This window comes from Trachemys scripta, chromosome 4, assembly GCF_013100865.1.
Source record: "Trachemys scripta elegans isolate TJP31775 chromosome 4, CAS_Tse_1.0, whole genome shotgun sequence".
Taxonomy (NCBI): Eukaryota; Metazoa; Chordata; order Testudines; family Emydidae; genus Trachemys; species Trachemys scripta.
Genome location: NC_048301.1, coordinates 27,745,590 through 27,769,024, shown reverse-complemented (window position 1 = coordinate 27,769,024; position 23,435 = coordinate 27,745,590). Strand labels below are relative to the sequence as shown.

Genomic DNA, 23,435 nt, shown 5'->3' with positions numbered 1-23,435 from the left:
TATTTATACAAATCTGGATTAATAAAAGATTAATCACAATCTTTGGCCTGGATATTAAATAGTAAGCTGGCCTTGGAGTGAACTTAATATTAACTGCTCACCTGCAGTCTGCTTCTCCTTTGCAGCAGACTTTTGTGTAGAATTTCTCTCTCCTTTGCCGTATCGGTTACTTCCACGAGGAGAGACTTTGCTCTCTCCTCACCAAAGATACTGCTTAGCAAATCCTTCTTCAGCTGTAACATCATCAACTTCTCCTTGAACTGGGAGCTCTGAGCCAGGCATGCCTACAGGAGAGCAATTCTTCTAGTGAAATCGGAACACCAAGGACTACATGAGTGGATCAGGTGACAAATGCACAGAAAAACAGCAAGGCCATGACTGTAGGACAACAGTATCTTGAGCATACCTGCTATACCACAAGGCACCCACAGTATGCCCAGCCGAGAGCCAACTCAGCAACTTGCCAGAACCCTCAGGGCAGCACTCATTTTTTTAAAATAAAGGGACCCAGAAGGTGACTACCTTCATCCCTAATATGGAGATGAGGCCCAATGGCTCAGCATGAAGCCTGGCTGCTCGCATCAAGGTGAAGCATTGTTTGCTGGAATCTGTCGTCTACACTCTTAAAAGGAGGAAGCTGTGGGCAACACTGCAGGGCTCTGCGGGCCTACTCCAGTCCTGGTACAATGTATGACTCAGGCTGCTATACCACAAACTGCATCAGGAAGGAGTAAACTCTGCTCACAATATTTCTTTTCTATAAACCGGACTGCTTCTTTGGTTCTGCAGCTGCTTTGCTGACCTGCATGAAGGAAGCCTACTCAGCTACAGGGGCCTGACATGAAACTGTCTTATCAGAGTTATGGTTCAGTTTGATCCCTGTTTATGAAAGCATTTATTCCAGAGATCCAAGGAGTGAGGGTTTCGCCATCACTACTCAATTCATGGGTGCATGCAGCAATTATGCATCTTCATCTCTAAACTATATTATTAGAAAAGTATTAATGGAGTTCTCAGATTTCCAACCCAGATGGATTTGGGGTTACTGCCAAAGGCAATAATAAGGCACTTAGCTCTTCTATAACATTCCTTACTCAACTGGCAACTCTAGCTCATTAAATAGAATGCTCAAAATGATGTGATTTTGTTACAATTAGTGAAGATGTAGGCCTGAGTTTCAGCAGTGTGTTATTTCCTACAGGAACTGGAAAACATTCTCAGTTGTCGCCATCAGACAGCTGCATTCGTGCACATGTCACTACAGCTTGTGCCGTGCGAACAAGATACTGGCTTCCTAACTTAGCTGCAACTCTCTACCTCAATCTGAAGTAAGAAAGCATGTGTCAGGGAGGGCTCAGCAACGTTAGCAGTGGAGTCCAGAAGTCTCTGAGCTGATGGCTTCCACAGCTGGAACTCTCGCAGTGGATTTTGAAAACTCTGCCTGAGCTCAGTTTCAGTCCCAGTGCTCATTTTAAATGTCTTTCCCTTGACCCTGCAAGAATAAGCAGATAATGGAGAGAATGATTAAAGTGAAATCTTTAGCTAAATGTGCAATTCACTGAGAAACAAATAGCACAATCCTTGTGTGCCTGCTCCACCCAACACAAAGAACCTCAGTTTTCTCCTTGTGTACTCCTGGCTTTGTCCACCCTTTACTAGGCAGCTGCTTCTGCCAGTCAGACGTCCAACAAACCCTGCTTAGATCTGGAGGGACACATTCATCTCTGCTCCAACTCCACTGAAATCAGTGGAGATGTACCAGGGATGAAATCTGGCCTGGCAGTTCCAAGGCCAAACAATCTCATTGTGTTCCATTTGTTACCTTCAGTATTATCCACCAAGAGCAAAGGAACACCGTGGCTGGTGGATGGGAGAAACAAGCCATGTACGTACATCTAAGAAACCTAGCGTTTAGCTGCACCCCCCTTTAGCATTTATACATGAAAAGGGAGTTTTGGTCCATTTTTAATTTTTTTTTTAAATCTTTACACACAAAAAATAAATGTTTGATAACCCAAAATTGCCCAGAATAAAGGGGACACAAATAATTTTCCTGGTCTTTCATTCTAGATTTCTTAAACTTCTTAGAATCATTTGTGTGTCAAGTTAAATCAGTGGATAAATTAAAATAGCAAACACTCATTAAACTAATATATGGTTTAAATATCCAGGTTCCCAGTATGAAGGCTGGTCCTAAATGCTGTGGGGTTGTGAGAGTAACTTATGCAGTTCCCTTCCCAGTGGCAGACCCCCCTACAGTTATCTCCTACTTCCCTATGCTTTCCTGACCTTGGATCCTGAAGTCAGGAGCATCTTGCAGTATAAAGTTTATGCATAAAAGGAAACATTGTTCTGTTAAGACACAGGAATGAGAATCAAGAGACTAGAATTCAACTCCTAGTTATACCACAGACTTCCAATGCAATCTTGGCTAATTTCACTTTTCTGCATCTGCTTCCCCCTCTCTGAAATGGAGATAATACTAGTTACCCACATGTCACAGGGGTGTCTGCAATGAGCTTAGCTGCTTTCTGAGGGCCCTGAAATCCACAGATGGAAATCTCTGTTATTACTTCCTTTGCCATCCACTCTACAGCCTCTGCCAGCAGCAGCCTGTGACTTTGCCACGCCTTTCAAAGAAGCAGGAGTAATGGGAAAAGCTGGCAACTCATTAAACAGTCACTGATTTCTGATCAGAGGCAAGTTTAAGTCTCCTATAATTGTTCTTCAGTGGAAAATAAATCCCAGTTTGTTTAATTTTTTAAATGTGAAGTGCTTGCTTTTCTGCATCAATTTTATTCCTCCAATCTTTTTCCATTTGCCAGCACAGTCTGCTCTAGGGATAGGAAAACCAGTTTAGATACAATAAAAATAAACTGACCTTCTTTTTCCCTTCTCAGACTGATCCTTTCTTGAAGTTTGCTACCTGCAGCCTCTGAACTTCCTGATTCCAGACAGCCTGGAAGCGGAAGTGCTAAAGCACAGGGAGAGGCTAGATTTGCAATGTTTCCAGCCCGAAAATGGAAACAGGAAACAGGAGGTAGGTAGTCAGAGAAGCTAGAATAAGCCCTGACAGATAACTGGGAAGGGAATGATTCATCAAAACAAACCTCCCAGAAAAAGGCCATGTGCACTCTGCAGTAATTCAGCCAAACCATTTACAACAACAGTTCCCAGTCTGATTTTTAGTTGAGCATGAAAAGCAATCAAAAAAATAAAAATACTGATTCTACAATGCTAAAACAAGCAGTCAAACCAAATATTTCATCCAGACTATACACGGTACAGCAAGAGAGGGATCCAAGAGCAGGAGATAAGGAATTTGTGTTCCAAACCATTACGGAGCCTGACAATATACTGTACACACAGTCAAATCTTCCCACTACATCAGAGAAACCACAAAGATCAGTTTCCTTTGCTATTTTTAACATGTAAATGCATGATCTTGCTCCCATTGAGGTCAGAAGCAAAACTCCTACTCACCTCAATGGAAGCAGGCTTGGGCCCTAAGAAAGAGATTTTCTAGCACTCAGAACTAGGGCCAGATTTATGGAAGTATTCAGCCACTGAGCAGCTCATGTTGCAACACTTCTAGCCGGAATGCCAAATGAGGCCAACGCACAATGGACTGAGCTCTTCTAAAAATCTGGCTATTTATTTTGGTGCCTAAACGGGAGTTGAGGTCTTCTGGGACTTCTCCTGAGTCAATGCTTCTCAGCAAGGTTCCAGGAACTGGTCCCAAGGCAGCAAAGTTAACTGAAACGTGGGATGTGGCTATCACCAGTAAAAAAGAAAAACAAAAGAAACCCCCCCAAACCCTTTGTGACTCTGCCACCTAAGGTCAGTCTAACTTGCACTTTTTCCACGGGCCCCTGCTGATTCTTGGAGCCATTCGGTCCCCAGTGAAGTTTTATGTCAAACTGCTAGCCGACCCCACCCACATTCCCCACTGATAAATACCTTTGATATTCCCGTATTGCGGCTACAACACCGTCAGAGAGTGGTTGTATATTCTGTGAAAACCGGAACAATTCCTTAAGCTGAGCCTTCAGTCTCTCAACCTTTGACTCTTCTGCTGCAAGCGCTGCTCTTGTTGCCTTAATCATAAAAATAATGATCAGTTTGCATTATGAGCACAAAACCTGGAACATGAAATGTATGGACCATGCTGAATCTAGAGATGGTCAAACTTTTTGCCACAAGCCATTTGTGTGTCAAATTTGGCCCTTTTTTCTGTTCTCAGGCTGTCCATGAACCGATCAGGATTTTCATAAATGTCCATGTTGTTTGTTATAGTTAGGTGATTAATTTTTAAAAACACCTTTGTGCCTATGGGTGTTTTATAAACTGTTCACAGCAAGTGCTCTGTGAGTATTTTAGATGCAGAATTCACCATTTGAACTGTATGACTGGTCAACAAAGTCACATGGCCAGGGGTGCTGGAACAATTTTTATAGCGGCGGTGCTGAGAGCCAGTGAACCAAACTGTAAACCACGGCCACCCTTACCCATACACAAACTATGCAGCTGCGTGCTGCTCCAGTGGCCAGTCTGATCGCCCGCCTGGCTGAGCCGGCCAGGAAAGCTGCCCCCGCTCCTACCCCACCCCCACTCCACTCCTTCCCCATAGCCCCCGCCCCTGCTCTGCCCCTGCCCCTCCTCTTCCCACCCCTGCTCCGCCCCAGCCCCGCCCCCACTCCACCCCTTCCCCTGAGCTACATGCCGGGGGACTGCAGCAGGGGTCGGGCGCCCTGCACTCACCAGGTGGCAGGAAGTGGAGCGACCCAGCCTCAGTCTGCTCTGCTGCAGTGAGTGTTGGAGGGCGGTTCTCCCCTGCCCCCCGTGCCTGTTTCTGCCCCCGCCCCCCGCAGAAGCCTGGGGCCAATCACCCCCCCACACACACGGTGGGGGCTGCATAGGGCACCACAATATCTAGGGACGGCCCTGCTGTAAACCCTGTATATAATGGAAACCACTTCAATCCAGGGAGTGCTGCAGCACTGCCCCACAAACCAAGTTTCAGCACCTATGCACATTGCTTAATTTCTATTCCCTGATTGGGCGACCTAAGGCGAGCAGCACTTCTGGTACAATTACAATCAAACCTATTTGTGCTAATAGCAGCTCTTCCGCAAACAGTACAAGAATACAATATGGTTATATGGATGTGCATGGAAAAGGGAACAAAAAGGGGTAGGTACACAGCTGGATTGAAACACAGTTTGGCTTTAGTGAATTATGTTTACAACTACTTTTGCTTTACTCTTTGCACAGTACTTGCTGAATATGACATATAATTAGGCATTTTGGATTATAATGAAAGTAACAAAAATGATGACCGATGTATAAATGTTACAGCTGTTACCAGTTAATAATGTGTGATTTTGAATACTCTATCTGCAAAAGACCCTCTTCTTATGCCATCTTATGTTTAGAGAAGTTTGATTTTTTTTAACATGGGAGTTCTACAACCTGAAACCTGAAATTATAAGTGTGCGTGCACATGCCCACCAGTGCGCACTTCATTTTAATGGGACTACTTGCAGAGAAAGACACAACCCCACCTAAGCAGGAACAAACAACATTATTTGCTGTACCTAAGGAGAAGCTGGGAACAGATAGTGTGAGGCAGAGACTGAAAAATTTTTGGTTCTTTTCTCCCTATTCACATTTTTCCTTATTCAAGTCCACATACATTCTTATACCGTCCTCAGCCCCATAGTATCTGAGCACTTTCCTGTAATGCACTGTGACAGGACTAATATCGGTATGATCAAGGGTGGTCATGTACCTTCAGTTTTGTCAATGTGTTTACCACACTTCTCTTGTTGTTTTTAGGCATACAAAATACAACCACTTACGATGTATTTTCTCCACAGAGCTACTAAGTCCTCTTCACTCTTCGGCTTCTCCCCTGACTCCAGGTCATCTTCTAGTCTTTGTAGCATCTTTCTGAATTCCTGGACTTCTGCTTCCAACTGTCTGGCTTGGGACTGATAGGCACTTTCTGACTTAAGGATCTTATGCATTCTCTCCTCTTCCTCAACACATATTAGTTTCAACTTCTCCAGGGCTTTCCTCAACTCCTCCAACTCATCCTTCATCTTCCCAGCTCCTAGGGGGGAGGTGTTCTGGATTACCCCTGTAGACTGAACCTCCAGGCATTTCAATTTCTTTTCACCACGCTTGACATCTTTGGCAATGTTCTGAAGAAAGAAGGGAATCAGAAAGAGTTAAGTGGAAAGAACGGTGGGGTGGGGTGGAGGTGGTGGGGAAATGACACCTGATAATATTTACTTTTATCTGTGTATTTATTTTCTTCTCCAATTGTTGTTTCAAGGCATGTCACTTATGAAGTGGCCAGCTGCCAGATTTGATATATTTACTTAAAACTTGCAGCCTTATGATTTAGATAATATAACAGCGGGAGCATGGCTTCCCAAGAACTTGAGGAATCTTTTAAACCTGTTGGGCCTGATTTTCAAAAGTGTTCAGCACCCACAGGGCCAGTGGAAGTCAACAGGAGCTACATGTACTTGCAGCATGGATACTCAGGCCACTGTGTCTAAAGTTTAGTAGCCCAAACTAAGGCACCCAAAATTGGAGACCACTTGTGGAAAATGGTGCTGTTAACAATGTCACCAACCCCAAGCATTCAAAAATCATGAGTCAGGCCCACCCAAAATCATGAGATTGGCTTAAATCATTAGATTTTTAAAAATAATAAAGGTCAGGGTTGTTTTTATTTGCCTTCTGGCCTTTGAGCCTCTGCGTTACATTCAGATTATGTTTATATGCTTCTCTCTGTAACCAGGAAGGCTAGAAACTTACATTTCTTTTTTTTAAATGAAAGCTCAGATTCTCATGTAATCACATGACTCCAGGAACTGGAGCTTTAAGAAAAATGTCAAATAGCATGAGACTCATGATAAAATTGGGAGAGTTGGCAATGGTGTGTTAATGACATCACAGAGAGAAAGTGGCAACTGGACAACTCCTGATTCAGGACCCCTTCTTTAGCTACTACACCAGAATTTGTTTTAAATATCCCTCTCTGATAATATACCTTCCTCCCGCTGCTTCAGATTTCTCCCCAGAGCCAGATTTGAACTTGCAGTGCTTGAATTCTAGGCCCACAGCATACTTTTGGAGCCACACAACTCTTAGGAATACACTATTCTGTTAAATACTTGTATGATTTGGGGAATATACACAAGAAGGGATTCAAGTGAGGAGAATGCATTTCTTAGCAGCGCTCTCCCTCCCCCTACTAGAACTGTATCATAAAGAACCTGCAATGTCTTTAGCCCATTGTCTGCTGGCAACTTTGTTGTTTCTCCGATGCAGCAGTTCAATCCTTCAGTCACACCATTCAGCCACGATTGAAATTGGTCAACGCTGGTCTTGTATTGCTCATGTTCCTTCGTTATCTTTTCAAGCAATTTCACTCTGCACTGTAATAAGAAATGTCCAAAATGGTGAGGGCAAGAGCTTATCTGTCTCTTCACAGGTTGCATTTTTAACTAGGAAAACAGAGCCCATTTCCTTTCACCCTCATGTCACTCAACCTTTTCAGGAATTCACACCTCATCTCCAGTATGAGGACAAAAATATGTAAAGCTTTCTCCGGATCTTGGCTGTGCTGTAGCACCTCAACATTTATTCAGAGAACAAAAGATGGCAAGGTCCTGTGAGGTCAGTGCCTCGCCTCCCCTTTCCAAAGCTTCATATTTTTCATTAAAAAGCGGTATTATCCTTTCCCAACTTTGCTTTGAAACAGGAGACAATATATGGGGTCAGCCTAGAAGCTACAGTGAGAGCCTCCATGCTGGCAAAAAGTATAGGATTACTCTGTCTGATCATGCCTGGGGCATGTAAATTATTTCACAGCACTTGCCATTTAAACAAGATGTAAAGAAACTACTATAATTGCAGCATTAGAAACTCTGCAATATTTTTAGCATTTATAGTAACCTCCAAAGACTTTGCTTTTATTGGCACAATATATAGGGCCTGGCAGTGTTTGGCTCTGCACAAACTAGGGGCAGGGTGCAAGGAGACGTCTCTCTACATACATCTTATGCCCCTATGCAGGGGCCAGAGACAGGACTGGATCCTGGGATCTGGCTGATCTTCAGAGGTCAGGTCACTGGTCTAGGGGGACAGGTGACTCAAAACTCCCATCTGCTTTCTCCTGACCCTGGAGCTGCTCTGTGCAGACCCTGCATCAAGTTGGAATAGTCTGAGGGTACCTCTATCTTGTGTCCTCTGCAAACATGTCTGAAGACACCATGGTATAGGAGCATTCTGGCCATGTCACCTCTCCTCCAGCCATGCCAGCAGCGCAGAGGCAGAGAAATGCATGAGGCCATATGTCAGCTCCAGACACCAGAGGATCACTCTTGTGCTAGGATGATCCTCCAGAGCCAGTCCCTCTTGCTTTAGGGCCAGACCATGACAGTGGTGCAATGCAAAGCAGCTACACTGCACTGGAGAATCTGCCCCACAGTGACAGTCTTTGCAGTCAGAAGGCAAAATTCTGATCTCAATTACGTGGAGTATTGAAAACGCTGTTGAAATGGGAGTCTGTCCTTTAAATTTCAGGGCACGTTCCTGAGCCTGCTTGCAGGCTAGGGAGCTCTGTAGGGAAGCGTGTGATCTGGGCCTGGCCTAGCCTAGTGTAAGGGATCATAAACCTCGAATCAAGCCTTGCACATAGTGGGCCAGATCCCTTGGCAGAGAAAGTGAAATGAAGACATAAATACACTAGGACAGGAAGTGCAAATTGTAAAAACTTTCAAGTGGCAGGATTCAAATCTGATTGATAAACAGAATTATGGTGAAAATGTACTTCAGCATCTTACAGTAAAATTACAAAGGTTGATGAAGGAGAAGATGCACAGCTTAAATTGAGAAGTAGCTTAACCTTTGCCTGGGACAAGCTGTTCAATCAAAATGAAGCAGTCCAAGACTTGGAGATTACTGCTGAAAATGTTGCGATCAATCAGGTCATGTGATAATGACACACATTTGAACAGACACAACATTGTGCTAAGCTATCATATGAAAAGCTAACCAAGGGCAGGCTGAAAACCTGCCAGACTGCTAGACGGGGCTGCCTCTGAGTGCAACTTTTAATGAAGAGAAAGACGCTGCCAGACGGGGCTGCCTCTCAGTGCAACTTTTAATGAAGAGAAAGACGCTGCCATTTGCTCTGTCAGGCAACTAATTATTCTTTTCACTGAGAAGCAACACAAAAGGAGCATTAACTCTTGCCTTCTGCAGAAGCACTTGAATAATCAGAGAACATCTACCAGGCAAGATATGGCATGGGGAGGAATGTTTGTATTGACAAGAAAATAACAGATCCCAAGCAGGCTGAGATGAGGAATACTAAGAGATGACATTGTGAAGAATATATGCAGGTTTTTGGTTTCAGGTTCAGGACATGCTTTTGGTGCACCGTTACCCAAGAGATCAAGCATGAAGGTCTACCCCATTCTCTGGCCTCTATGGGTATGTCTACACTGCACACTAAGCCCAGGTCTGCGGGACCCAGGCTTGTAGACTTGGTGTTTCCAAATCAGAGTTTGAGTGTTCACACTGCATTGTAAACCTTGCTTTACAATTGTGGGACCCATGTCTCAGAGCTGTGCTAACATGTCCACACAGCACTACGCAGACCTTCTGACTCAGGTCTGCAGCTTGACCTGGGTCCGCACTGCAAAATGACAGGGCTAGGACCTGAATCACAGCGGGAATCAGGCTTTGACCCACTCCCTTAGCGGGACCCTAGGACCCAGGTCCTGAGTGCTTGCTGACCCGAGTCAGACTGATGTGTGTGTGGACAGAAGTGGGGCTTGGGCTCAAGCCTGAGTCAGAGCCCAGGTTTAGTGTGCAGTGTAGACATACACTCTCTGCACTCCAGCAGCAAACAGGGGCTATAAGTAGCCAGCAAACAACTAAGGGAGAATTCCTGGTGCAGGCATTGTGTTAAGCCACTGCTGGCTCCCTGCAAGCATCGGTACAGGAGGTGTGTGAGGGCAGTTGTGGGGCTGGAGACAGAAGAGAATGTATTGGGGCAGAGCTGTACAACATGCTACCATGGCCAATCTGGCTTGCGCTGGAAGCCACAGGGAGCTCTGCAGAGGATGCCATAACTTAGGGGTGCCTAAATTTCGCTAGAGGTTGTTTCAGCCCCTGGAGCAGCCCAGAATTGGGAAGGTGCCAAAAATGACTTCAAGCCACCCTCTGCCACTCTCTCCCCCTAACTCACATGGGATTGTCTGAGAGTAGAATGAAAGACTGTAGGTTTAATTTAAGAGAACCAACAGGAATCAAAATATTTGTGTTTTGCACCAACCTAGATTGAATAAGTGTTGAAAATTTACTTCACTACTGTTCCTGTTAAACAAGAAAAACAGGATGTCTCCATGATTATTTATATTTAGATTACATTCTTGGTTAGTACCAATAACTTTTTTTGGGGGGGGGGGGGGAGAGGGGATGGAAGAGACGTGTGGAGCGGGGGAGGGAATTGGCTGCTGTGTGTAAAAAATATTACAACTGTAATTAAGAGAAATTCTGGTGAATATAATTTTCTATTTGGGAGTGAGAAGGATACTCAGTGGCAGCAAGAAAATATGTTAACTCACTGGAGAAGCAATATCACAGTTAAACCATTTGAGAAATGGAATCCACTTGCTCAGCCCGTGACAGAAACGGACAACTGCACGAGATCTAAAAAAGCTTCTTGAGTACTAGTGAAATTTACAAGTACCAGCAAGCTGTCTCCTGTAGCCAACTTTGGAATTCAGCTGTCATTTGCAATTTACACGTAGTCTGGCTCCCGATCATGACAGGGGCTGAGACAACTCCCTAGATTAAGGGATCTCTTTCATTCAGTCCTCCCTCCCATTGTGAGAGGTAGCAAGGTTCCTTCAGCTACCATTATTCACTTCCTGGCAAGACTCCCTAGCTGCCTCTAACCTTGGAATTAGCCAGTGAGTCCCTCATTTATTTCAGTCACGAAAACTAATGTTTTCCACCACCCCTTCCACCTGCAGCCTCCAGAGATTTTTCAACTGGATTGTTTCACTTTCTCTTTTGGCGCAAGGTGGCATTTGTAGCTGCTTCAACTGCCCTTTCTAGAGCCTCAGTTAGCTGGAGACATCAGCATGTATTTTACCTAAATACACTGGGCCTGATTCTGATCTCACAGCAGCAACAATCAGTGTAACTCTACACCGGTGTAAAACTAACCTAAGAGATCTGACTCAGGCTCTCCGTATTCAGATAATTTGTTTGAGGGAACTAGCGAGTCCAAATATCAAACTGCACAACACAAATATTAGCTGTTCATGGATTAAGGACAAACCCTTGTTTAGAGGGAAGTCACTAAACATTTAAATTGGGAATCTGGTGAAATTTATAATCCCAAGAGTTGACTTGCCAGGAGCAAAAAGGGGTGTTTTTAATGAATGGATTTACTCTGCAACCTGACTTTGATTAAATGTTTCTTTAGATGTATTTATGGCTAGAAAGTGTAACTGCAGCAGCTGCAGGCACAGAATAGGGGTTTATATTTTTTTAAATATTTTTAATGAACAAGTTCATCCTCATGAAAGATTCTAGCCCTGGAGATTCAAGGCTTCTGTTTCCCATAGAACCACAAACTTCCCCACGTTGCCCCTTCAAGGAGACTCCATGCTCCCCTTGGATGATGATTTCTTGGGATGAGAGTGTCCAACAATCACCATGACCACCCAATCCTTGGTCTGGGTGAAGAAGTGGGAAAGAAGAGCAGGTGTCATGGTTGTACAGGCAGATGACAGAACTCATGTAACAGAGTTCAGTTTTATTAACACTAGTTGTTTGGATTAGTCAGTTACCAGACACTGGAATGCCTGTTCTTCCCCAAGGCAAATCCAAAGCCACTGATGTACAAAAGCTACTGTACAGGTGGCTAGATAGACCCTAGATATGTCCTTGATCTACTCTCATTGCTCTAGAGTCTTGAGCATCCCTACGTGTAAGCCTCTCCTACCCACCAAAGGCAAATCCTTGTCCCATAGCCAGATCCTTCCCACTGGTTGTGGAAATGAAGGGTATTGTCTCATCTCAAACCTTCACCCAAACCAATTATCAAAGTGAGTCATGGACATGAAAATGTGAATTATGATGTTGACCACCCTCCTGACTAATGACCACCGTACCTCTGAAATTGAGGGCAGGTGCAGGCTGGAAAATGAATTAGCCTCTATTGAAAATCTTTTAGCTATTAGTGTTGGCTGCCTATTCTTTGTGTTGGAAAAGCATTAACTGCTTGCCAACTCTGTGAGTCTTGATCTGGGGATTTGTGTTATAGCCTCTAATGAGGGTGCGGAGTTGGGATGCTTCCTCATCTCCTTGCATAGATTATTTTGCATCAAGATCACACTGAGATCTTTGATTTACCAAAGGACAGGGAAGCATTTGCTTTGGGATTGTTTGTATTAATCTTGCCCTGTTAAGAACACTCAAACCTTCTTTGCACTATAGATACATTCTTTTCCCATGAACCATATTGGGGAACTCCTAGCTCTCATATCAGAAACACTAACAGTAAATAATGCAGGCTAGTAACTGGTGAGCATCTTAAACCCTCCTCTCTTTTATAGTTGCATTTTACCTGAGCTTCTGCCTTTATTTCTTCATATTCCACCTTCATCTTCTTCTGGACATCCTCATCGACACTCGGGTCACCTATCCTGTTAAACAAGCAAGCAGCTTCCTCCAGCAGCCTTTCCAGCAGGACTGACTGATTTAGGACATCATTCAGCAGAACCTGGGAGTGGCTCAGCTGCCATTGCTTCTCCTTTAAACCGAGCTGCAGCTCTATGTCAGGCTCCAAGGTAACCTTCATGTTATGAATCCAGGCGTAAAACTCATCCTGGGCTTTCAAGTATTCACTCCAGTGCAGCCACACCCATTCGATACGGCTGTTGGGGAAAGTGACAAACAAGATACATGAGGTTCTCCCAGGACCAGTGAAGAGAGTGAGGAGTGCAAGATGCGTTAAAAAATATTGGCAATAAAGAATCAGATTCTCAGACAGGATAAATCAGCCTAGCTTCATTGACTTCAGAGTGTCACAATCCACTTCCCAGCTCCCCCCGGCTGTGGGAAGAAGTACCCTGTGCTAGCCCTGTGCCTGGCAAAGATTATTTCTCAGGTCATTGGCCTGGCATATTGTGGGTAGATGTAGAGCCAAGGTTCCACCTACTCCCTGCTCCTTTCCAACATATGCATGGGAACCCAGTGAAGGCTCCTCTCTCCCCCCCCACAATAAAAGATAGCCAGAGCGGGGAGTAAGGCGGCATTGTCTGAGAGCATTAGACAATATGTCAAATAGAGTCTTTGTGGAAACAGCATGTGTCCTACCTGTGGCAATGAGTAATGTAGATGGCTGTTTCTTCCCACATGGCTTTAATGTCTTTCAGTTTGGATAGTATCTCATGCTTTTCCTCCTCACTGATGCAGCGAAGAAGGGCATCTGCTTTCATCAGGACCAAATCCATTTTCAATCGACCTTCTGGCTCCAATGCACAAATTTTCTATTAGAAAACACAAAACTGAAAACATTAAAAAAAAGAGAGCCTGCCAGTGTAGTTATTGAATTAGAACTTTGTGTTTATATAGAAATCATTATATCCCTGCTGGAAAATGCCTACAACATTTAATAGAAATAAAAACTTTTCTACTGTTTTTTTCAGTATTCTTACAGAATTTAATTAATAGAGAAATATATCCCTGTTGTAAAATAGTTACCACCACCAACAGATAGTAGATCATTCTCTGTTAACTTCTGTAGGTTTTCACGGTAATTTCTACACAGCCCTGTTGGGTTAGTAGCTATTAAGTTCTATAGGACTTGCCTGTAACAGCAGTGTCTCCACTACTGCTACAGATCTATTGCACTACATAACCACATGACGTCTAATTCACTTTCTTGGAATAAGTGCAGAGGAGACACTATTCATGGGAAACATTGAGCAAAGCCAGTATTGTAAGTTGCACCAGAACATGCCATGGGATCTGCACAAAAAAGCACTTTGTTGCAAATCATAGAAGACACACTTTGAGCCACCCTATAAAAAGATTAGAGAATGATATCTCTGCTATTAAATTCTATTTCTACACAAAAACATGCTGTGTATCAGTTAAGGCTCTGGCACATACATGCATACCTAACACAAAACCTACAAGCAAGGAAATGAAAGTTAAGCCATCTGTCACTATGTATCTTCTACTCTTCCACCCAGAGACAAACCTAACCCTTAGTACAACCACCCCACACCACACATACCACCTTAATTCTGTCCTAGTAGTGTTGTCAGCCTTCCAACATCACCTTCCCACTATCACGCAGACCACTAGACTTCCTTTCCCTGCTATTCCTCTGCACAGTTCTGGGAAACCACACTCATTCAAGTTGGGGGAAGGGGTGCCAAAAGGAAAATGTTGAGACACTCAAAATCTGAGGTCATTTTTGAAAATTTAGGCCTAAGTGATTTTTCCAGAGTGATTTGCCTTATTACCATAAATACATCATTTGATTATTTACTTGCAAAAAACAAAAAACAAAAAACAAAAACAGAGCATGGGGGAAAATATAAACCACACCCAGCAAACAACAGAAAGATTCAAAACCAAAACTTAGTCCAGGCTTCAGTCTTATTCCTGCTTGAAATGACATGAGCAACTGAGCCCACGATAGAGAAAGCTGTGGTTGGAGCTGGCATTTTTTTTTAACAATTGCTTTCTTTGGGTGGCATTTTCATTAGCAAATTAACAGAAAATAAATCATAGTGAGGAAGCCTGAATAAATGCAAGCCAACTGGGAAAGAGGCACTTGGAATGGATGTTTTTATTTAAAAAAAAGCAATGAGTGAAAGAATGAGCAGGCCAGAAGGCGGTATCAGCTGGGTGGCAGAGGAGGAAGAGGGGAAAGAAAAGTAGAACTAATGAAGAGCCACTTGCTTTTTGTTTAATAATAATGATGGATTTCCAGTATCCAGATTGAAAAAGCTACTATAACAAGGATTTTCTATGCATTATGACCCTGTTCCAAAGTCCAACAAAGGATTCAGCTTTAGATCAGCCCAGGTAAGATCATCACAAACCACATACTCTTCATTCTTGTGATCTGTAATGTTGACAGAACCCCTTGATAAACTGTCTCCCACAGCACTGACTTTCCTGAATTCTCCGAATGCATTATGATGTTGTCTGTATCAACATTCCTTAGGCAAAAGGTAAGGGCTGTGCTCATCCGAAAGCAGAAACAAATCCACAATCCAAAATGAAGTAGGAACTTCCAGCCTCTGTGACTGCTATGCAAGTCGGCCCATCACCACCAGCTTGCGGATGAGTGTCTATGCTAGGCCTGGTACATGCTCCAACCCACAATGAACCCCATTTGAAAAAATGGTCCTGAAAATACTGCAATGCCAATATTTAAACCACCCCACCAGGAGTGCCATTTTTCAGTGCTAGTCATCCCAGCTCAAAAACAGAGGGGGTTCAAAGATGTGGGGGCAAACATGACTAGATACACAGAAAGATGTTCATCTGAAGAGAAACAGAGAAGGCTGTTTCATTTAGAGAACAGGCCTATCACAGGGAAATATGAGAGATGTATAGAAAATAAGCTAGTGCAATGGGGTATACAAACCCCACACTGGGGAACACAGGGTTAATGAGCTATTGTGGGCTCAGTTGGCCCTGCCTTGCCACACCTGAGAGAGATGTCAGACTTGAAGGGAGGATTTTAAAACGGTAAAACACAGCACAGCTAGTGGCAGAGCAGACCGTGTGGGAACTCCTCAGATCAGTGCGGCCCAACAGCCAATCCCCGATGGAAGGGACGACTCGATGCTGATCCACTTTTGCTGGGACTGTTCTTCCATGTTAGCCTGTGAGCCTCGTCGGGGCCACAGGAGCTTTACAGAAGCCTTCAGAAGAAAGAGCCTTACGACTCCTGTGGGACAATCCATTTGTGTTCATTCTTTTTGCAACTCTGAAAGGAGCAGCCTGCCCAGGGCTCAGCCAGAGAAAACTTGGTTTTGTACACTGAGTACCTCTTGTGACTAGACTGGCACAGTGGAACACTCAGGCGTCTCAGAGCAGAGGCCCAAGTGAGTGCAAAGGCCCAGCCTGAGGGTGCCCTGGTGATAGTAGTCTCAACCTACTGCCCCACTATAATAATGAATGGTACAGCTGGGGTAGATAGGAGCAGCCAGTTTTCTCAGTGTACAAAAACAAGGGATATTGAATGAAATTGGAAGGCAACACAATTAAAATGGATAAAAGGAAACACTATTTTTTAAACACACAAGGCATAATTCATCTGCCACCAGATCTGAGGACAAGAGATTAACGGGATTATACAAAATATTATGTATCCATGTAGATAATGCGCAGATTCACAGTTCCATTAAAAGGATGAGAGCTATAAACCCACTAACTGACAGGGTTTAGGAAGAAATTTGCCCTACAGACAGATTATTCCCTAACTGTCCATCCCTGGGATTCCGGTACCTTTCTCGATAGCATCTGGTGTCACCCAGGGATTCTCAGAACCCAAAGCAGTGATAACTTACTGTCTCTCTCTAGGTAGGGTCAGGAATAAATCAACACACACACACACACACACACACTCTCTCTCTCTCTCTCTCTTCAAAACAAGTATATTTACCTACAGTTAAGAAATGATTTTGAGGAATCAGTGGCCAGCCTCCAGGGACCCCCACCTTCCAGCTAGCTGCTGGGGAACTTAGCTGTCAGATCCGAGCCCAAAAGAAAGCTTCCTTGAAATGTTCCAAAGCATATTCTTTCACCTAATCTTTTATAGCTAAACTTCAAAGCACACAACCTATAGTGACTCCTACTGGGTCACCAATTCTCCTAATTTCAGCAAAACTACTCATTATCTCTTATCATCAAAACATTTCTAGTCAGAACAATGTGTCTGGGGCACTTAAAACCTAGGTCACTATTCACTCACTCTCTTCCACACTTGTTAACTTTCTGCTCCATCCTCCCATTCTGATTAAAAAACTGCAGGTATGCAGCTGTCTTACCTTGCCTCATAAAGGCCAAAGATTTTCCTAGCTATGTGATGTTTGGTTTTCAGCTGGGAGTGGCTGAACATACAAAACTGCTGACTGCATCATTATCAAATTCTGGGGTAACAACGGTATTGTCCCATCAGAGATGTGGGATGAGATGGGCTACTGGTCTCATCTGGTAGCATCATTTCCTGCACTGCATTGGGTGGTTGCAAACCCCAGTCTTGTGATTGCGAAAAGCAACTAAACTTCCACTTTAGCATGCACAAATGAATGAGTGCTGGGAACAGCAGCTGAGATAGTTTGGTAAATCAGGATTGCTCTTAGTCTTCCAAATACACATGAAAAGTCTGGAAGCATCTAATCTAACAGCAGGATGCAAACCTCCCTGCCCCCATCCCTCCACACACATTCTATTTCCTTTTTTTATGACAGCAATAAGTGGCTTGCAAAAGAAGAAGCTGGAGAAAATGCTAAAGTGATCCTGCCCAAATGGGAGCAACCTTACAGCTAATGAGGTTATTTTCATGCCCAATCCAGGGCCGGCGCACCCGATTAGGCGACCTAGGTGGTTGTCTAGGGCGCTACAATTTGGGGGATGGCGACCGCAGCGGTATTTCAGCAGCGGGACCTTCCGCCGCCTCTGTGGGGGGCGGCATTTCGGGGCGGGACCTTCCGCCACCTAGGGCGGCAGAAAAGCTGGCGGCGCTCCTGGCCCTATCCCACCTTGATCGTCTCCTAATGGAAACTTCTCCATGACTCCTGGCAGTCCCTGCAGTGCCAATGCCACTTGTGAATATGTCTCTCAGAAAGGAGTATCAGTCTTCCCCTACCTCAGTCTCTCTTAGCCTGGCTTCCAGGGCAGACCGAGGTCCCTTGGTGTTGTCATTGATCCGCAGTCTCTCCTGGATGGCTTTCATCCAAGCTTCTGCATTCTCCACACTTGTGTCAAATTCATCCTGGGGCTGCTGAGTCATCGCATTAGAGGAAACTGAAAAGATAAAGAAATGAGGAATTAAAAACAAACAAACAAACAATTCTTTTATCAGGAAAGTCTCTCACAGTCTTAAGCAGCAGGGAAAAAAGGAAAATAACTTTACTGATCTCTTTTTGATTAATGGCATCAAAATCCACAACCCACAGTAGTCCTAAATCTCTATGTGAGATTCAGCAGAGGGGAGTATGGAATAAAAGATCAAACTCAGAGCTCCTAAAATGAAAGTATACAAGGGAACAAGATGAAGTTGGGACACTCCTTTAAGCTCGGTGATTTGGGCTGACATTCAAAGGGATAAGAGTCACTGCATTTATTTGAAAACCAAATTAGGTTAATTTGGTGCTCGTGAAATGTACCAGGCTGAACACTAACGTCCTTTGTGTTTTCACAGAACGTGCACAGCACAGTCAGAGGGAATATAAATATGTCCATCAACATGATTCTCTCTCAGCCCATTTAAGGCTCAGCCCTGCAAGGTACTGAGCACCTGGCTGTGACCTAGCCAAGCACTTGAGTGTGTGCTTAACTTTAAACATGAATTGTCTCAATGAAGTTGGCCAGATCAAACCAAAATACTCAGCACCTTGCAGTTAATCCTTTCTGCTGAAACTTCTAAGGAGGCTGACAACACTGGTCTACAATTTTTGAGACGTCGTCTGCTTCAGAGATAAAATGTGCTATTTATTATGTATTTTGATGTGCTGAATTCAAATATGACAATTAAAACAACTGATTGGCTACTGTTCCTAAGATATTTAAGTTTTTACATTTTATGTCTATGTATATTATGTCGATAGTAGAGTTTTAATCATAAATTGTAAACCTAGGTCTTGTCATGTGTTTATGGTTGCTTTACATGATAATATTTCACCTGTCCTGTTTATGTAATACTTTAAAAATCAGCAAAAGGGTTATATAAATAATAGTTTTTTTGCCTTTTGTTTCATAATAAATTTTATGTACATAGTTTAGTCCTATTCAGTGTCTACTCGGCGCTTCTTGGCTTGTCTCTTGTATTCATTAAATGGAGCATCTCTTGTCACTGTCCAGCAATAGTCTGCAAGCACTGATGGGCTCCATTTGCCCTGATAGCGTTTCTTCCCTTTATAACTCACTTATCCTCCGCCATTCCCAAGTCAAGGGTCGTATATACTGACCCAATAGCATATCTTGAAAACTAGAGCCAATCAACAATTTTAAGCATCATTTTCGTTCTCAGTGACCCAGAATTGGTAAAGTTTGACTACATTTATTTCAGAAGCATTTTGGAGGTCGAGCAGTGATCAGAGCAAGTTGTGGTGATGGTTTTGTGATACGGACCCCATTCCTGCAGGAACCAGGCTGAGACAGCTAACAAAGATCACTAGTCAGTCATCAGATGAGAACATCTTTCAGTGCCTATGCACTTTGGGTGGATTTGAACTGGAGACTTATAGATAAAAGGCCCAGTGGACCAGATCCAAAGTCAATATAAAGAGGCTCCTGGAGTTCAATGGGTTTTGGATCAAGCCCTACACCCACTGCCAGTGCCTGCCAGCCAGTTTCTCCTTAATGAAAATGTCACGCCTATTTGTTATCCACAATTGAATGTCTTTCTTTAAAGGTCTAGAGATAATTACTGAGGCCCCATTTTTGTCACATTACTCTGACCAAGTAGTACTTTACTCTGGAAGCGATCCCACTGATTTCCATGGGACTGCTCCCACGCAGTCCAGTACTGCGCAACGTGAGCAAGGGAAGGCAAAGTATGGCCCTTGGTGAATCCAGCCCAGGATTTCTGATTACATCTTGAAATTGGAAGACACCCTGATCATAACCACTGGGGGGGGGGGGGTGACCTGTTTATGTCCCCATCCCCCACTTTCACTACACACCCCCACTCCTCCCCTAGCTTTTCATTAGCCTGCTGCTATTCCTCTCAGTGTGGTGGCAGGGCGTGCGCATTCTCACACGCTTGTCACAGCTGCAGCGGCACCCTGAATCAGGGGCCAAATGTGCATTCCTCTGTGCCCATGGGGGTAGCTGTGCTGTAGAGGGGATTCTCCTTAGGCAAGGGAGCAATACTGCTACTACCCTCCACTGCGGGTTCTCCTGGTGGAGGGCACAGGCCAGGCTTCGTGAGAGCCCACAAAGGCAAAGCCTGCCCAGGGGAGACACTGACTCGCTCCATTTCCCAGCCAGCCTGAGCCACGTGTACCCTTGGTAGTTGTGGCGGCTGGGTCCAAGCTCCACAATGAAGCAGGGGATGTGGGAGGGTTGGGCTGCTACTCTCTCACTTCTACTGGGCCCGGTTTGACAAGCTTACCTACCTAGCAGACAAGGTTCACATAAGGACTGGGTGTGCCACTGCTCAGCGGGGGCGGTGGAAGGATTGTGTGTGGGAAGGATTTGGCCTGCCTAGGAAGCCTCTAGGAAAGGAAATGGGTAGTCCTAGGTTGCACAAACCCTCCTATGACAGAACCAGGAGTGAACTCATTCTCAAGGTGCAGGCCAACTGAGAACTCTGGCTTGGAAAATCAAACCTAGCTCTCATAGAAACAGTTTAAGAAATATTTGGCAGCAAGGCTGGACAACAAATGGTCCTATCTTATATATGTTCTATGAGTTGTCCAAACCATCTGGCCACACATGAAGGAGGACTTGTGGGCTTCAATGAGGACTGAGGCACTGCTCATGCTACTCGGGGTAGTTTAGTTTGAGGGATGAGCCAGAGGCACAGTACTACAGATACTTGGGTCTGGTGTGGCTGGAACAACCTCCCATCTGAGATCTATAGAGGTGTCTCTTGGAACCGTTTTTGTATAAAGATTCTAATTTATTTATGTATTAATTTATAAAGCACATTGATAATGAAGAAATCTGTGCCAGCATATGCGAGTAATAATTAATCATAAGAAATAAAGGTGTAAATAACAAAGCACTGAACAAAGCAGTCACCCCCTGTGGGACAGGCAAAAGAGAGGAGAATATTCCAAGATACTGTGAGATAGTCTATCTGGCTAACGCAGGCCAGCTTCTCAAATATATCCAGGGGTTATAAAAAGTATTTGAGGGCTGAGTCTGAGTAATTTGGTAAGTGGAAAATATTAGAGATCGCCAAGACCGGACCCATTTAGCTGATTCACTTTTCCCATCCCTACCTCGTCCCTCCCCACAGCTCTGACCTCCTCTCTTCCCCTCCAAAAAAACAAACGGCCATTTAAATAAATAGGGATCGGGTCAGAAACAACCCTGATCTTACCAATAAAATACTGACCCAGATACTGAGCTGTGGCTAAGTTCTGCTCAACACAGCTCAGGACAAAGGATGCAAAGGTAGCTTAATCACACATGTGCACCCGCATGGCCATGGACCTACTGGGCTGTCAGTCCAGTCCCTTGTATAAATTAGAGCAGCCAGAGGCACCGTTCTGACTGCAGGGGATCATTGGGGCATAGGGATGCCTGGCTGTGCTCTTATTTCCCTGGCCATACCCCTGCACAATCGCCAGAATGGTGCTGGTGTAGGAGCTGTTCTACATCACCTGAATAATCCCTTGTCTCAGGGATTCAGTGGCAGGCTCAGCTGGGTTTAGGGTCAGAGCAGCACCTGTCAAGATTGGTGTAGGCATACCTGGTTCTGTCTCAGAACAGGGGGGTGGACAAGATGACCTCTCAAACCCCTTCCAGCCCTACATTTCTATGAAACCAGCTTTCATGTACCAGAGGATCTGGCCCTTTATCTTCATTGCGTTCTCTGAACTTCCTGAAGTACTTTTTTTTTGTTAAATTTATGCATCCAGTTTAACTATCTTTCAAATAGGTTTAACAGTCCTCATCGGGTATTGTGAGGTTTAATTAGTTAGTGTTTGTAAAGCACTACTGAGATCCTTCAAAGTCACTCTAAGTGCAATGTATTTTTGGCAATATTATCATTATTTTTCCAAGTTTCCCAATACACATTTTTTCTCCCTGCAAAGCCATTCTGCTTTTCCTAACGTAACACATTTTTCACAATCGATCCCTTTCTTAAACATACTTTTAAACCAAACATTTATAGTGCACTCGCTTTTAAATGGTTTCAGTATGTCTTGAATTCCTGTGCTCATGTACTACTTGACTCACTTCCAGAACCAAGCTCTCCGAGAAATAAAAAGAGAGGGAAAGAAAAGTGCTCCAGGAAAGTTAAATCACTCGCCATTAGGGACAGTATTTTCCAATTATTGAAATACTTCAAGCTTTTCATAACTCTTTCCATTTGGAAGAGATCAGGGTTCTGGGTTTGCACATGAGAAGTGTTTTTAAAACACTGCAGTGTGTCAAATTTTATACAAATGTACAAGTGTGGAAGCTATTGTGGGAATTGTTTGGTACTTGGGTCCTGGGGTAATTTAATAACTGCTCAGCTGGCCTGGATAGTGTAAGGAGAGTTCTGAGAGAGAGAGACAGTTGTATAGGAGCACAAGTCTTTCGAAGTGGAGATGGAATTAGCATATAGTACTGTAGAAGCGACACATCAATCTCCACGATTCCAAAGCTGAGAGTTCTTGGCATACTAATAATTCTACAGCTCTCAGTCATGCTATTATTAGCACATACATCCCTAGATAAGGGACTAGATTATTTCAGTGGGAATCATACCCACAGCAGAGCTAAATTCAGTCCAGTTTGAGTAAGTGGAGAAACTCGTGAAATTCTAGTAAGCATTAGCTGTATCCCCAGCAATCTGCAGCTTCACCATTTTGGGGGTTCAGGACATTAACCTTAGCACCTTGAACATCTTCCAAGGCAGTTTTTTCCTGTACTATTTGTGGTGAATGTTTATGACCATCAGGAACTGTTTGGCCAAACTAATGTACTGAAGAATAAACACATGCTGGATGTTCTTGGAACAATCACTTTCATTTCCTGCTTAAAGTTATTGGCTATAGCCAAGTGGTTGTCACACGGGTGGCAGGGTGTAGAGCATTTACTTGCAGTGCTGCCATTTCCTTTCCTCTCCTCTCCAAACAATATCCACTCTCAAGGGAAACCCATAGCTACTTGACAAACCCAACTGCCACCACGTGATCACAACTACTACTTTTCGGCGTAACTGACACCTACCACATGTCACTGAACATCAGAATGATAACACAATTTGTTGGATCTGTTCACCAGCTCACAGTGAAGCTAATTCTTTCCAGCACACAGATCTGTTTTAGGCTTGGTCTACATTAGAAAATAAGGTCAGTTTAACTACATTGGCCAAGGGTGTGAAAAAGCCACACCCCTGAGCAGCATAGTTAAGCTGACCAAAGTCCCAGTGTAGACAGTACAAGGTCACAATGGAAGAATTCTTCCATCAA

At 43.9% G+C, this 23,435-nt stretch overlaps 1 protein-coding gene across 2 annotated transcripts in view; it reads right to left on the bottom strand.

Moving 5' to 3' along the window:
* The window catches only part of SYNE3 (spectrin repeat containing nuclear envelope family member 3), an 87,881-nt gene that overhangs the window by 33,161 nt on the left and 31,285 nt on the right, over window positions 1-23,435 (bottom strand). For both annotated transcript variants that reach the window (XM_034769844.1, XM_034769843.1), the window contains 8 exons: window positions 17,945-18,102; window positions 13,423-13,595; window positions 12,671-12,980; window positions 7,293-7,454; window positions 5,862-6,206; window positions 3,961-4,097; window positions 1,318-1,492; window positions 102-284 (listed from right to left, as the gene is read on the bottom strand). In XM_034769844.1, the coding sequence (XP_034625735.1) occupies window positions 102-284; window positions 1,318-1,492; window positions 3,961-4,097; window positions 5,862-6,206; window positions 7,293-7,454; window positions 12,671-12,980; window positions 13,423-13,595; window positions 17,945-18,102 (1,643 nt within the window). The remainder of the gene's footprint in view (window positions 1-101; window positions 285-1,317; window positions 1,493-3,960; window positions 4,098-5,861; window positions 6,207-7,292; window positions 7,455-12,670; window positions 12,981-13,422; window positions 13,596-17,944; window positions 18,103-23,435) is intronic.